Source organism: Ictalurus furcatus, chromosome 13 (assembly GCF_023375685.1).
Source record: "Ictalurus furcatus strain D&B chromosome 13, Billie_1.0, whole genome shotgun sequence".
Classification (NCBI taxonomy): domain Eukaryota; kingdom Metazoa; phylum Chordata; class Actinopteri; order Siluriformes; family Ictaluridae; genus Ictalurus; species Ictalurus furcatus.
Window position 1 is genome coordinate 8873119 of NC_071267.1, and position 16411 is coordinate 8889529.

Sequence of the window (16411 nt, forward strand, 5' to 3'; positions counted from 1 at the left end):
GTGGTGTTAGTGTTATTGTTGTTGCTGTTATTGTTGTTGCACTTTTTCTGGATTCACTGCGACACTGATCAGGATAAAGCGGTTAACAGGTAAAAGTAACCCTCATAAACGAAGAAATGAATGAAAGAAGGAACGATTGAGAACTAGAACTAGTTGGTATGAGTAGCAAGGTCAGCACATCCACTCCACGTAGTCCTAATCTTCTCAAACCATTTAGTTGTTCAAATGCTGCCGCTTTGCTGATCTCTACAGCCTGTATGAATAATTCAGTCGGTCGCATGTCCGTCATGATACCAGTCCGCATCCAGTTCCTTAGACGCTCGTCCTTGTAGATAAAACCGAGGGACCCGGCGCTAGAGTTTTCTGTATGCGCTGCTCTGCATTGTCCCAGGTCTATATACAGCATGTCTGTCTGTATAGGGAGAGTTTACGACCTATATTTATCCGTCTGTCTGTCTGTGTACGTAAAGCAACAGAGACGTGCAGTCTCCCATGTGGATAACATTACACAGTGCGAACGCCACAGACGTGCGCTCTCGTCACAGTAGCGAGGCTGTAACGTTTCTGACATAGCTAGCCGTCGTCGAAGAGAAGAGCATGATGTAACCGTTAAGTTCCTGGGAGTGCCGAGGTCGCGCCTTTCTCATCGCCAGTGTCACTGTTCTCAGCATTCTCACTGCTGCCCACTGACACAGATCTGCAGAGCCAGCGCCGTGTGCCGGAGGACAGCTGTTCCGCCAGTCCAGAGGAGAGTCGGTAGTACGAGGGAAGGGGACGGACGCAACAGTTGTGCTGCGTGCCAGCGCGGGGAAGCCAGCGGTGTGTTTATGTGTGAATAATGAAGCACTGGGAGAAGAGGCCTACTAGCAAGGAAATGTGAAAGAGAAGCAGGAATGGCATTCTGTTTCTTTCTCTCTCTAACTTCCACTCTCTCACTCTCTCCCTCTCTCTGTCTGTCTGTGTCTGCATCACTCCCTCCCCTCTTTTGTGCAATTTCACAGTCGGATTTGAGGCAGTGAGGAAAGGGGACAGATGTTTGCTGTCGAACATGTGATGCCTCCATGCCGCTTTCCTGTGACCACCCGCACCCCCACCCCCCCCAACCCCCCCGACTACTGTAAACACAGTATTCATTCCGAGCCACTGCTCTTTGAACATGCACGTCGGCTGTGGAAATCTCCAAGACAAAACACAAGCTCCAAGAAAAAGAGCTAATGCACCGCATTACTCACAGGCCTGGAATTCGAATAATGGCGTGAAGGAACTTTTGAGACTCCATCAACCTCGGGGACAGCGACGTATACATATTTGGCGATATTTGATATTCCAGAACGAATCACTGCGCTTTCCCGAACGTCCCCATTACCTCAGCGGAGAGCTCAGCAGGAGCTGGACTTGATGCCTGAGCAAATGTATTTGTCACATGGACCGCATGAAGCGAAACAGTCTCGCCTGTTGCCAAGGTGACAATAAAAGCCCCTTATATAAATATTTATTCTTGTAAGAAAAGGTTTAATTTCAGCTGCTGTTTTTCTTCCCCTTCCATGCCTCCACCCCCTGCTGCTCACTGCTGAGAAATTATACAGGAAAGTGCAGAATGGAGATTTGAAAGGGAGAGAGAGAGAGAGAAGAAAGACATAGCGCTGCTCTGTGCTGATTAGAGTGTGGTTTGTTTTTCTCTCTCTAGACAGATATTTTTTCTTTAGCTCTCCTCACACTAATGGCAATGGGGCTGTAGCCTTGGGCTTGGTGTAACCTTGGCTGTGATTTGATCATCATCAGATGCTGAATGCTGCATTCAGTTGAAATGAAGTGCTCTGGAGAGTTTGTGCGCTTGTTTTCTGTTTTGTTTTGGGGGTTTTTTTTAGAATATGAACGTCTGTCACGTTCGATCTCGTCCGTAGACGTCTTTTTCAGGGCTTTGTGTAAAACTAAATCCTCCACCATGGCCTTCTGTTTTTGTAAAAACGCTGCCACCTTTTTTTTTTTCTTTTTTTTTTACCCCCCCAAGCCTCAACGCATCCTCTTGGCTACAGACTAAATACGTGCCGATTTAGCAAGTAAAGCCTTTAATAGATCCAGTCTGAGACGCTGTCAAACCCTAGCACCCATTACTCTGTAGTGCTATTTTAAGACCTGTGGCATGTTAAGAATTTCTCACCTACCTATCAAAGTGCTATGGTATCACACCTGAGTACTGACACGTGCTTTCACAGCTTACATTGCTGGAATAGTTTTTCATGTTAAAACAGGCATGGAGGCAAAACGAATAATAACGATCCGGCAGATTATAAGGAACCCATAAGTAAACAAACTCGGTAAGTTGTGTTTCAAACGCAGACTCGGAGGACGTTATGGAAATCGGTCCTACAAAGTTCCCGTTCCAGCAGCACCCCATTGTTCTGTGTAGGCAGTTTCAAGTCCTCGTCACGCCTCTATTTTGGTCAGCGCTGATGGCTAATTTGGCGTGCTCATGCCGCGGTATAGGGACTGTAGGGCCGGTGTGTCAGACGCCTGTAGTGTTTGTCCTAATCACTGTCATGGCCTGCTGGACTGTGAGCGTCTCTCTCTCTCTCTGTCTCCCTGCTCTCCACAGCACCCAATTTGAAGGGCCGGCCCCGGAAGAAGAAAGTCCCCATGTGCCAGCGCAGAGACTCGCAGGCCCAGAGTGGAAACACCAAAGAGCCCGGCTGTGTGGAGGCCAGGACACCCAGCAAGGTAATGCTCTCATTAAACAATAAGCAGCGGCTATATATGTATATCTGTCAGTCTTTCTGCCTCCTCGGTGTCACGTCTCATAGTCGGAGTCCCACAGTTCCTGTTTCCTCAGAACGTTTCTGAAATATTTTCTGAAAACCCATTGTGGAGTCGTCAGAAACAGCGGCAATTGTTTTCCTCTCGTTATTTCATCAACCTTTGTTCCCACACGCCTTTTCCTGTACATTTCCGCTGCCAGTACTGGAGACACCACTTCAGGCTTCTTATTTTGGCCTGTGTATACTAAGGATGTAACACAATGCTAGTATCCGCTGTATCCGTATCCGTAAATCTGTATCCGTTCAACGCTCAGTATATTTGTATCGGTTTTCATATTCGGATTAAAGTCGGCGTTGGTCTATAAATGATGATTTTTTTTTTTTTTTTTTTTTTTTTAAGAGCCCGAGAGTAATATGTGCACAGCACGTCTACACGGTCTAGCTCAATATATGAAAGCAGAAATAAGGTAGAAATATGATTTTATTTTGAAGCTAATTACGGCAGTGTTTAAGTCAGACTACTGGAGCACTCCACTGACAAAAAAAAAACAAAAACAATTAGTGCATGTCCTATTACTATCATGTTAATGTTAATGTTAATGAAATGACCTTTAAAGCTTCACATTAAAATAAATACCCCACAAATACCCAAGCCCTGATGCACACACCTAAACAAACAAACAAAAACCAACCCAGAATATTCCACCTACTGTTCATATCTGTATTCATATCGGTTTAGGACGCATTCTCGGTTCAATCAAAATAATGTATCTGTAGTCGGTTCCATCCTTTGTGGATACCAGTGGATGTGTCCGAATATGAATACGTTATTCAGGAAATGGATAGAAATACAGATGTGCCTAAAGCGTGACAGAAATGGCGTGCGGGTGGAGCGGTCAGATCTCGAAGCTTGCAGGTGAAAGACCTGTATTTACAGGGTCCGTGCATTCACCGTTAGTAACAGCTCAGTAACGGTCAAGGTCATGGCGGTTTAAATGAGGCTGCTAACTTGTTTATATTTTAGGGAACAATTTTGTTAGAAAATATCACAGGCAGGTACAAAAAGAATACATAGTTGTGTGTAGTGTGCCGTCGTCCTATTGTTGCCCTAACTATTGCGGATTGATGATTGCCTGGGGCTTTGGGCCTTGGGGGCAGGGGGCAGGGGGAGGGGGCATGGCCAGGTGTATGTATGTGTGTGGGTGTATATATATGTGTGTGTGTGTGTATATATATATATATATATATATAAAGAGTGTGAGAGAGAGAGAGAGGTCGATATAGATATAATGCATGTGGTGTACACATTACTCATTACAGCTGAATAAATTCCAGAGGCTGGTTATGACTCGGCTGTAGTGGCAATCGCCTGCATTAGTGTTTAGTCAGTTTTTTATGCCTTAATTACTCGTTTCCAAGGTCAGGAATGCTTTCAAATCCGAAGTCAAGTGTGTAAATAAACGTAATGAGTTATTAGCTGTAGCTAACCTCATTGTGAAATGGAAATAAAGCTATATAAACTGCACGTGCCGAACGGCAGCAGAGATACTTATTGAATTCTTGTATAGCGTATAAGTCACCCTGATGAACAGCTCGCGGTTTCATTTCGTTTTTATTTCAGTCTCTGTTGATGTTTTGACAGCAAAGACATTTAATGGCTTTATCTGTTCGGCAGCAAGAGAAGCTAAGATGCGTCAGAGAAAGATGTTGTGTTATTAAGGCACATAGAGGACACATAACAGAGACAAGGACACTTTATTTTTGTCGAACTGAAAGCTGCAGACAGCACATTTTCCAGCGTACATTTATATAGTCTGGCTTCATGGACATCGCGATACTTGGAACCTTTCGGCGATTCCCGATTCTCTCGTCAGCCGTCCCGAGCCTAGCGCGAACGGGATTTTGAAAACGTTGGTCTAGTTGAGACCAATACGAAGGACGTAGCTGAGGTTGAAGAAGAGCCAGGATTCACACGCCGTTCTGACGGTGCTCGTTTTTCGACCTGTTTTGCAGTGTCTCTAGGGACATAGTGTCAGAGTTCATACTAGACCACGCCCACTTTGGATTTAAATCCAATTATAGATGAAGATACGGATATTTGGAGCACCGTACAGATACAGATAGTGACATCTGTAGTGTATACATGTTCCAAGCCAGTTTTTTTTTTTTATTAATGTGCACCTATTATGGTTTTGAAACATGAGTAATTTTGTTTTAAAGGTCTCATACAATAGATTTACACGCATCCGAGGTCAAAAAACACTTTAACGTGCTCGTAATTTAAACTGCAGCATTACCTTTTTTCCCTCAGTGTCACAAACGACTCGTTCAATGATCCGTTCTAAAGGATTCATTCTAAACTCCTCCTTTCAGAGAGCATACTCTGCTCTGATTGGTCAGATGTCCCAGTCTGTTGTGATTGTTCTACCGCTGTCAGCGAGCAGCCAATGAAGACCAGAGGCGGGTTTTTTTTGTTGTTGTTGTTACAAACCTACCTAGGTTAGTATAGGAAGTAAGTCTGGAATCACTAACGACTCGTTCCAGCTGTTCAGAATCGGTTCCTTCTTTTGAGAGTCGATAACTCCGTTTGTCCTGCCCTTTAATTTTTTAAATTTTGCAGACATTTTTACATTCACAAACAGCTCCATAACGCACTACATGAAAGGTAATATCTGAAAAACCATGATAGGTGCACTTTAAGTGAAGCTTCAAGATCCACTCGTGCTGGTTAACATCTGTATTATTTCACGTCAAAGAGTTTTTAGTTTCGATAGCAGATTCTTTCAAATTCTTTCTGCAGTCTGGCCTTGTTTCCAAGCCATGTTTATTTAGTAGCACTGCTGAACTAGTTTCCATTGTTTTGGCATTGTTGTTTTTTTTCATTCACATATCCTGCTAGCCTTGATAGCTCTTTTGGAAAATAAGTGCGTGTGATTGTTGGGAGCAGATGGCCAAGCAGACATGTGTGGGCCATGGCTGACTGTCGAGTGTGACTGCATGACTGAAGCCGGCACTCGGGATCTGACTGCGGGCTCGGCACACAACACTCCCACCTCCAGCACTCCGGTGCTTGGAAACCAAAAAGCTGGACTGTGAAAAATTTCAGCGCATCTATTTTTATTTATTTATTTATTTATTTATTTATTGCTTTTTCTAGTGCATTAGAGCTCCATCTCCATTACAGCCTACATATCGCAAATCTATAGGATGCTTCATACGTAGGCTATAATGTTAGAAAAGTCTACAGTTCTTCATAGTTCGGTCGAGCATTGCTAGTCGTCCGCAGCATAAGTAAGGCAGTTAAATTTCACGTGATCGGCGCCTGGTCAATTAGGAAACGTGTTCACTCCCATGTAGTTCAGCGAAGTACCTCCATACATATACGACGAATGTCTAGCAAAGCTTTTTTATATTAGCCCTTGCTAATCCTCTTCTCTGCTCTGTCCTCCAGGCGAAAGCAGAAACAAAGGCAGTGGTGTCGAAACCTAAGAGCAGCAGCTGCAAAAAGGTATTGGCCGAGGAGAAGAGTAAGGAGGAGACGGGGGAGGAGTGCCGCGCCGAAGAACAGGCCTTCCTAGTGGCCCTCTACAAGTACATGAAAGAGAGGAAGACCCCTATAGAGCGAATACCCTATCTAGGTTTCAAGCAGAGTAAGTTGTCTAATGCCCGCTCTCTCTCTCTCTCTCTCTCTCTTTCACCCTTTCTCTGAGGGTCGTCATGTACACGGTTTCTATCAACAATTGATAAATGATTATTACACATGGAAAGCGATGGTAGTTTTTCTCTTCGCATGGTCCAGACAGATGGCTGCGCATAACCTGTTGCAACTCATCGGCCACTCATTATTATGAGTGAAAAGGTCACGCTGTAATTAAGTTCTTAAGAAAATAAACAGCTGGTGTGGACAAATCATAAATTCATTAGCTAGCCCTTAGGGCGCCAATGTGCAGAAAACTAGTTTATATCAAGTGACAGCTAAGGAACTATAATGACATATGGCAAGCTAGTTAGCTAGTTAAGCACACTAATACAGGCTAAGTCAAATGAATGAGTATACGTTCGTTATTATTAACGAAGCACACCAAGTTTGTGCCCTCGAGAGGAAAAGAAAAAAACAAAACAAACCAAGGCACCGACTTGAGATATGAGAGGCTATGAGATTTAGAGTTCTCTCAACATTACACATAAAAGATATTCCGGCTAGAGTGTTCCTTATAGCAGGAGATCTATACGATGGCTTTATTTTCCACACAACTGCGTGTTCCCGATTCTGAAAAGATCGTCCTTCATCCGCGCTCGCTAATTAATCCGGCTAATAAAAACGAGCAACGTGTTGCGCATAGCGCATCAAGCGCTGTTCTGTGTGTCGATTGTTTAAAAAGTCGTAGTCAATACGCATGCTAGGTAAAGTTCGAAAGGGTTCATCCGTCATTGGAATATGAAAACACAAACCAGGACGCACCGAAGCAATAAGAGCAAGGACAAAACGCGTGATAACAGACAAAAGGCATAAGACACAACAATATAAATAATCAAAGTAAATAGAAGATTAGCACGGAACACCAGGACACAATCAGGAAACATAACAGTGGCGGGATTAAAACAAAGGCATGCGACGTGAACCGAAATGAAAGGCGCCGCGCGACAAGAGGTGGACTTCGGTGGCATATGGAACCGTATTTACAGCATCGACCCCGAAGTACTCCTGTGACGATGAGTACGTTATCGACTCGTCGTACGACGTATGGACATGACCTCGATCGTTTATCACAAAGTATTATAATATTACAGCTCGCTACCGCACAGCACAAGTGAACTTGAACGTAAGCGAGGCGCTAGGTAGAACGCCGTGAATACGCACTTCTGCATTTCAACCCAAACGCCGTTGACTGACATTTAGATTCCCAGCAAAATTGACTAATATGAATAAATGTTGACGAAATTTTAAGAATTATTTGCGTCGTAAGACAAAAAGTCAGTTTTAATTACAAGTCCACTGTCTGAATATTCTGAAGAATGAAAAGTTCATTGCTCTTTAAAAGGGTGTAAAATGACAATAAGATCGTGTATCGGAATTATTTCTGCAACAATATATCGTCCAACAAGGGTAGCTGTCGTGACAGGCCTTACCCTGAAGTACATTCAGCTGGAACATAGTAACTATATATGTATATGTATACGTATACATATGCTTGCATATAACCTCACAGAGTACGTAGAAAAGAGAGCACAAAAAGAAAGAGAGAAGAACAAAAATGTCTGGACTGTCCCTCCCTCCCTAAACACAGACCAGATACAGTAGGATTTAAACTCCCTTAACAAAGACACCACTGACCTTAGACACTTAAACTCTGCAGAGATACATAAGAGATGGGGTACATGTGAGACAAAATCAAAATGATCGTTTCGTATACGACAGGTGCATAGAAGTTTGAATGCATCATACCAAGTTAAATCTTTTGTTTTTGCAAAAGTCAGTAAGGAGAAGGTTTTTTTTTTCGTGTGTGTGGTTCCGTGTCCTTTTTCTCTGCTTGGCAAGTATGAATAAAAACTACTGATTTGTCCAAACCCTGTTAATTACGGAAGCGCGAAGAGGCCATGCGTTATATGTTTATTCCTTTCTTGTTTTCTCGTGAACACACAGTGGCGTTCTCGTGCTTCCGACACAACAAAAGTTGCTTCCTTGCGAACACGACTTTGGAATTGTTCTGCGTACTCGACATGACGTGTCGTTTTTTTTTGTTGTTCTGGAGGCGGCAAAAAGCTTAGCGCGATCCCACAGCATCATGGATGAACAGAATCCATTTGTACTTTGATCAGGGACTCCCTCAAGCTGAAATACTGCAGCTCTCATGTTCGACGTGGACAACTTCCACGTCAGTGTCCGACACCCGTCCCTCTTAATGCAGAGATCAGGTCCGTCTCTACAGCGGGCCAGGATTACATTGATGATGGCGATGGTGAAGACACCAACGTGCATGCAACACCGGTCCCGTTCACAAGGCGTGAGATGTTCTCGTGATCAAACGAAAACAGCTATTCGTTACGTCGAGATCAAAAGAAAACAACTTTTTGTGTCCCGATCATGAGAAATCAAGAAAGGGGAAAAAAATAATACCGAATGGTCTCTTAGGGCTTCTGTAGTTAAAACATTAGGAAACGTTTGATTTATCTGTCCCTCTTTGTATCCATCCATCTTTCTACCTGTTTGTTTGTTTGTTTGTTGCTTTTTACCGGTTTAATTGTTGGGAATGTATTACTCCTTAACCTCAACTGTTGCTTTCCTTTCACATAAACAATCAGCATTCGATTCATTCCTTAATTCAATCGTCCAGGCACTCACTAACGTAACTGATTCAGTTAATTAGCACAGAGTAAAATGACAAATCAGGATAAAAAGTCCGCCTATGACGCTGGTGCATGAGCGCAAAGCACATTTTATTGACACTTTCTATGAAGGCTATACGTATAACACGTTCATAACATGTACATCCGAGACGTTATACACGCGGTTATATAAGTGGTGCCTATACCTTTTCAATACCATTTGGTAACACCAAGGTGAGTGTAATCAACTGAGTGTAGATTATTAACTGTACTATTATACAGTCGTGTGAAAAGAAAAGAAAAAAAAGCACACTCCATGAATTGTTTTTGGTTGACATGTTTGGACAAGCAAACATTTGATCCTCTTTGAAACAGTGCCTGTTCATTTTTGTAGTCATTTTGTAGTCATTTTCGCAATTTAAACGAACAAATAAACCAAAACAGATCAGTCACATGGAAAAAGTAAGTACACCCCTACATTTATCACCCAATTCAAATCCATATAATTAGAATCAGGGGTTGAAGATTGGGTGCCAGTGAGGAGAACCTGTTTAGGGAGTGCAGGTGGAAGCGGTCTTATTTATACCCCTCTCACATATCTAGTGTCTGGTGTTCCCTTTGTTATTGAGGTGTGTGGTGTCATCATGCCAAGAGCTAAAGAGTTCTGTAAGGCCTTCAGAATAAAGGTTGTGGATGTCTGTGAGTCTGGCAAGGGATTTAAAAAGATCTCCAAATTATTTGAAATACATCATTCCACTGTAAGGAAAATAATCTACAAATGGCACGGATTTCAAATCCTGGACTGGCCGTCCCCAGCAAATTCAACCCAAGAGCAGACCGTCTGATGCGAAAAGAAGTCTCCAAGGATCCAAAATTTAATCACAGGATCTGCTAGTAAGTCTTGCAGCTGTTGGTGTGAAAGTGCATGCTTCTACAGTCAGAAAGAGATTGCACAAGTTTGACCTGCACGGGAGGCGTGCCAGAAACGAGCCTTTGCAAGACTACAGTTTGCCAATAAGCATATAGGCAAAGACCAGGACTTTTGGAATAATGTACTCTGTTCAGACGACTCAAAGATATACCTTTGTGTTTGGCGCAGACCAAAGACAGCTTTTCAGGAGAAGCACCTCATACCAACTGTGAAGCACGGTGGTGGAAATGTTATGGTTTGGCATTGGTTCGTTGCCTCAGGGACTGGACAGCTTGCAATCAACACTGAATTCTGCATCATATCAAAGTGCTTGAAGATGATGTGAGGCCATCTGGCCGAAAGTTGAGGTTGAACCGAAAGTGGGCCTTTCAACAGGGTAGTGATGCTAAGCACACTAGCAAATCCACCAAGGAATGGCTCAGACAGAAGAAATAGAGGGTTATGGAACGGCCTAGTGAAAGCCCGGATTTGAATCCCATTGAAATGTTCTGTGGGGATTTGAAACGGGCAGTACATGCAAGAAAACCCGCAAACATCTTGCAACTGAAAGAATACTGCATGGAAGAGTGGTCAGAAATTCCAGCAAGTCGATGTCAGAGACCGGTGGACAATTATGCAGAAAGCCTACAAGAAGTTATTTCCGCTAAAGGAGACAATACTAGCTTCTAAGGCAGAGGTTGTACTTACTTTTTCCACAGACGAATATCACATCTATTCATATTTCTGTTGAATAAATGATTGAAAAAGCTACGTTTCCTTGCAGTTTTGTTCAAGTATATAAACTTTATTTATAAGCACAAAGATGTTCAAAGGTTTGCTTGTCCAAATATGTCAAAAAAGCCAACCATTTCCATGGGGTGTCCTTTTTTTTTTTTTTTTTTTTGACATGACTGTAATAGCTTACAAGGCATATTTGTGGGCTCTAAGTAAAGTGACATATTTTAGACGTAAACGTTTATTAAATCAGTGGCACTTGTAATGGTTTATATTGCTAATATACAGAGATGAACACTAAATTTGCTGAAACGTTTTGCGGTATGATTTCCTGATAACCGCTCTGGAACATTTCCTTTATTAAAAACAAAACTACTGGGACTGATTTTCTTTGGTAATAGTGATATAATGACAATGAATATAATGACCACTGTGACATGCTAACAATCTATAGCGCATAGTGCGGATAGCTATAAAGTGTCAAGCACTTAATGATGATGAAAATGAGTCTTTATTGGTCACAGCACAGTGAAGTGCAGAGTGCAGGGTCAGCCATGATACAGCGCTCTGGAGCAGAGAGGGTTAGGGGCCTTGTTCAAGGGCCCAACAGCGGCAGCTTGGAAGCACCATGGCTTGAACCCCCGACCTTCCGATCAGTAACCCAGAGCCTTAACCGCCAAGCCACCACTGCCCCCTGTTAGTTATTTCATAGCTAATTATAACATTATGAATGCATTATAACGTGATACGAATGAATTCACAGTTCATTATAAACACAACCTTCATAGAAAGTTTTTTTTTCAGTTCTATGTATATCTATAAAGGCTTTTGTATGTCAGTTTCATTATTCTATATTAATGCAAGATTTAAAAAAAAAAAAAAAAAAAGTATAGATTTAATATCAAATCTGATCACTTCAGGACTGAGAAAGACACTAGACATGTCCATCCGCTTTAGAATAAATTTATAATGTGCTATTCCCTGAGACAACCCTTCCCTCACCAGAGACCACACACGCTCCTTTTGAAGAACAAGAAAAGTTCTGATCCGCTAAGCCGCATTGAAAAGTAGGTCGGTATAACTCAAGAAAGTGTGGAGACAATTAGTGTTAGTCAGCTGTGCCCTTTCTAATTTGCTGCCTACGGCTTCCCTGATCAGCACGCATGACGCGAATAGGCAAGTAGTTCAGCGTCGAATCCAAACCCTAAACAGCACACAAACGCACCCATCGTTATCTAAATGCTCAAAGTGAAAATGCTAATATTCTTCTTCAATTTCCCTCTTGATTTTAGTGCAGTCATCAGTGCCACGGCGCTCCAGCCCATGAATATGGATAAGCGCGTACCACGTGTGACCCGAATCGACAAGCAGCTCATGTCATATACCTATAGAAAGGCTTGGAACGCCGAAAATGCACATTTTTCTCCTCTCCTGCACTAAAGAAAACAATACTTTTAATTCTGTTAATCTGTGTGCTGTAAATAGACATCAGTAACTCATTCACAGTGTTCCACGTATTATTTCAACTGTACACCAAGGCACTTTTTATTGTTGACATTACTGAATACGAATCCAAAGACACAAATCCCTGTGTGTGTGTGTGTGTGTGTGTGTATGTGGGTTTTTTTTTTTCTCTCCCCACAAACCTCCCAGCCACTAAAATCAACTCAAGAATAAGATGTTCCCTTTATTATTTATTTATTTATTTATTTATTTTTAATCTAGTACAGGACGAGGGGGGGGGGAGATGAATTACAACTCGGATGGGGATCGGTTCACTCACAGAGAGCAGAGAACATGCAGTATTTGAGGACGAGTTAGCGTTCTGTACTCTGGGAAGTATTAGTTATCACTCCTGAGCAAATATTAGCATTATAATTAGGTTTTCTTTTGTGCCCGGAAGGAACACAAATAAGCAAACATGGCATATCAACAGCGTGCAGTTCGAAACACGAGAAAGTAAATCCGAGCTCCAGAACTTAGACCCTCACGTACGATTATTCAATAGGATACATGCAGAATTCATTTCAAATATTGATGGAAGAATTGCCAGCTGCTAATCTTAGTATGGAAGTTAGTGGGGAAGAATGCAAGCAGTTGCCGAAGTGAAAGCCAGTATAAGTGTGGAATTTTCTAGAAGAGCAGCTCTGACGGTAGTACCCGACTGCAAGGTTCATATTAACGCGCTCGTTCTAATACATTGTCGTTTCTATAGTAACAGCAAATACATAGAGACTTCCACATCATCTAAGTCTAATAATAAATACATGGCTTTGTGTAAAGAGACATTAGTTGAACATTTAACATATAGAAGGAGACTTTGTATTCATCAGTATTCCCCCCCCCCCACCTCCCCCCACCCCCGACATGGAAAAGTTTTCAGGACGGAGGATTATGTGGTTTCTAGGTAACGTGATAAGCTGCGTTGTTTTTTTTGTTTTGTTTTTTTTTTTTTGTCTTATTAACTTCAAGAGAGAAAAAAAAGGAGAGACTGGTGAGGGAGCAACTGTTTATAGCTGCTAGAACGTAAGTGATAACAGGAACTAACTTGTTTGACCGACCTTTCACTACATCAAATGTAACTATAGACTGATAAAAGTATGACGTTGTTTTATTGATAGAACTGTCTGTAAAAATGTACGCTTGGCCGATTGTTACGGATGAAGAAGGATAAAACACTTCAGGACTCGCCGTTATAAGAAAATAATCAACTCTGGAGTGGTTAGGGTAACTCCTGATTGTGTCAACCTGCATCAAACCGCTTAGGCGCTGATTATTTTCCTTTAACCGCACACCCTCGAATGGTTTATTCCTTACATTATGTTGACAAACAGAAACAGATAAAGATGTAATAATCTGGATTAAATTGGTGCAGTGTTTTGAATATATGTGTGTGTGTGTGTGTATATATATATATACATATATATATATTTTTTATAATGGTGCAATGTTACACGTACACATAATACCTGCATTTATACAAACACAAGCTTTATCTTGCATGTTCAGATCAAATATTAAAGAGCTCACACAGCGTTTACAAGCGAGAGTGTGCATTTGTGTGTGCGTGCGCGCACGAGAGAGAGAGATATATTGCCGATGCATAAAAGCCTCAGTTCACAGCGCTCTAAGCTGTGGGCTTGTCATTCACAGGCCTAAAAAAAGAACAGGCGGCGTAATCCTGCAAGTCCATCTGAAATAGCTGCTAGGGAGGAGGTGAAAATCAATATAGCCAGATATGGGCGTAGGAGAAGGCTGCTCTGATGAAGGCAGTGGGCTTTGTGTGTGTGTGTGTGTGTGTGTGTGTGTGTGGAGATTGAATCCTGATTGATTAATCTTCCTAGCAGCAATAGTCTCGCTAATTTTTGCTCGAGTTCATTTGTACAAGTGCTACGTATTTATTTAGTTTCATCTCTTCTCTGTTTTCCTGAGAGGCCCCCTGTTTAGGAAAAAAAAAAATCAAATCAAATTTAATAACCGAGGATGGATTGTGGACGAGCGCTTTGAGTAATGTTTCCATCCTTATCGTGCTTGATGGGAAAGAGTGTGTTACTGTGGCTGTTTCTTCTTTCCTGTGGTATTGATCCATGTTCTTATTGTCCTTCTCGCAGTAAACCTTTGGACGATGTTTCAGGCTGCTCAGAAGCTGGGAGGATACGAGCTGGTAAGCGTGTACACCATCCGCTCGGAGGTTTTTATAGTCCCTCTGGCAGCAGTGTTTCAGCAGGAGAAACAGGCAGGAGGATTTTGCAAATTTCTCAGCCTGCCACGGAACACGTGTTTTTACTAAGTTTGAGCCCTGTCTCAGCTCTACGTTTTGGCTTGAGTGACTCACTGAAGGCTCTCTTTTAAAAAAAAGAGAAAAAAAGGAAAACGTACAAGTAAAAAAACATGTGTAAGTCTTTTTGCCGGAGAGGAAATTGGTCAGGCCTGTTCGGTGCACATATTGAGCCTCTTAAGGGGGGTTATTACTCCAAGACCAGCAAACAGAGAATTTGTTTGGCAGCGCATCTAACATCCGCGCAGCAATAACGTGGCCAGAACATTTTACATTCAGTCAGAAATGGTTTCCGCAAGATTCTCAGCAATGCCGAGTGCCGTTTTTTTTTTGTTGTTGTTTTTTTTGGTTTTGTTTTGTTTGTCGGCGCAGAGGAAAGAGAAGCAAGAAAGGTGGCCGAGTTGTTTGGACAAGGAGCGAACAGGAAGCCACTCAAGGCCTCTTTCTCTCATTCTCGCTCTCACAGGAGGCTTTTTATCTAACTTATCAATACTACAGGAGGCTTGTCTTCGAGGCACAGGAAACACGCTGCTTTGTGTATGTTCCGTAATGAAATGATTGTAAATTCGAGGAAGCTCTCGTTCGGAGGTTTAGTAGCCAGCTCCGAGGAATACTGTCTGAGCTGGAGCACAACTCCATTAGTGTAATGAAGTGCACTGATGTGAATGTCCATGCGTCAGAACAAAACAGTCCAAGGATATTAGGCCAGTCATGTCTCCTGCTGTAATAACTGCACGCCACTTGTTATACGAACAGCATGCTACCTGTATATTAGTATATTACCCCATATAATGATGAGTCATTGATGTAGTAACTGTGAAATATGGACTTGTTTTTTGTAGAATTGGCAGATATTCCATCATGGACACTAATAGAATAGTGTATACAAGCATATACAGCTGTCTACAGTAACTATGTGAAATGCTGCAGTGTAGCATGTAGCTTAATATTCATGAAGCTTGTACTTTTAGACAGAACGGCTTCCGTTAGCAACCAGCAAACCTTCGCTCTGAAGGTCTCTCATGAATATCATTACGATGCGCAGTGATTATGACGACCATGTTTATGATGTTTGGTACATACCACTCAAACTAGAGCGGTGTAGTCATGCTGTTAGTCAAAGATGACCCGCGTTAAAGAGGTGACTGAACGAGAGACAAGTCCAATCGATCCAGTTTGTCTCAGAGTCTTAGTTGGACTAGTATAACAAGCATGTTAGCGCTTATGTGATTGTGTACTAATCATGTTAAACGTCTTTCTTGCTCGTTGTGTCGTTTGCCAGATCACAGCCCGCCGACAGTGGAAAAATGTATACGACGAGTTGGGTGGAAACCCAGGAAGCACCAGCGCCGCCACGTGTACACGGAGACACTACGAGAGGTACAGCTCATTCACTGTTCATGCTTATATATATATATATATATATATATATATATATATATATATATATATATATATATATAAATTCAAATTTTGCTCTAGAAAGAAGACACTATGTCAAAAAGTTTGTGGACAACTGAGCATCACACTCATGTGCTTGTTGAACATCCCAATCCAGATTTAGTCCCCCTTTGCTGTTATAATAAAAACTATATAAAAACTCCACTCTTCTGGGAAGGCTTTGCACTAGATTTTGGAGCATGGCTATGGGGATTTGTGCTCATTCAGAGGTCAGATGTCAGGTGAAGAGGCCCGAGGTTCATTCGGCATTCCAGTTCATCCCAGACGTGTTCAGTGGGGTTGAGGTCAGGGCTCTGTGCAGGACACTCGAGTTCTTCCACTCCAACCTTGGCACACCATGACTTCATGGACCTCGCTTTGGGCGGTCCATGCTGAAACAAATTTGGGCCTCTTAGTTCCAGTGAAGGGAAATTGTCATGCTAATTGTGTTCTTCCAACTGTGTG

The 16411-nt window shown here is 42.3% G+C and overlaps 1 protein-coding gene across 2 annotated transcripts in view; it reads left to right on the forward strand.

Annotated features, from left to right (window-relative positions):
* The window catches only part of arid5b (AT-rich interaction domain 5B), a 106604-nt gene that overhangs the window by 70785 nt on the left and 19408 nt on the right, over positions 1-16411 (forward strand). For both annotated transcript variants that reach the window (XM_053640519.1, XM_053640518.1), the window contains 4 exons: positions 2597-2718; positions 6208-6406; positions 14340-14392; positions 15789-15886. In XM_053640519.1, the coding sequence (XP_053496494.1) occupies positions 2597-2718; positions 6208-6406; positions 14340-14392; positions 15789-15886 (472 nt within the window). The remainder of the gene's footprint in view (positions 1-2596; positions 2719-6207; positions 6407-14339; positions 14393-15788; positions 15887-16411) is intronic.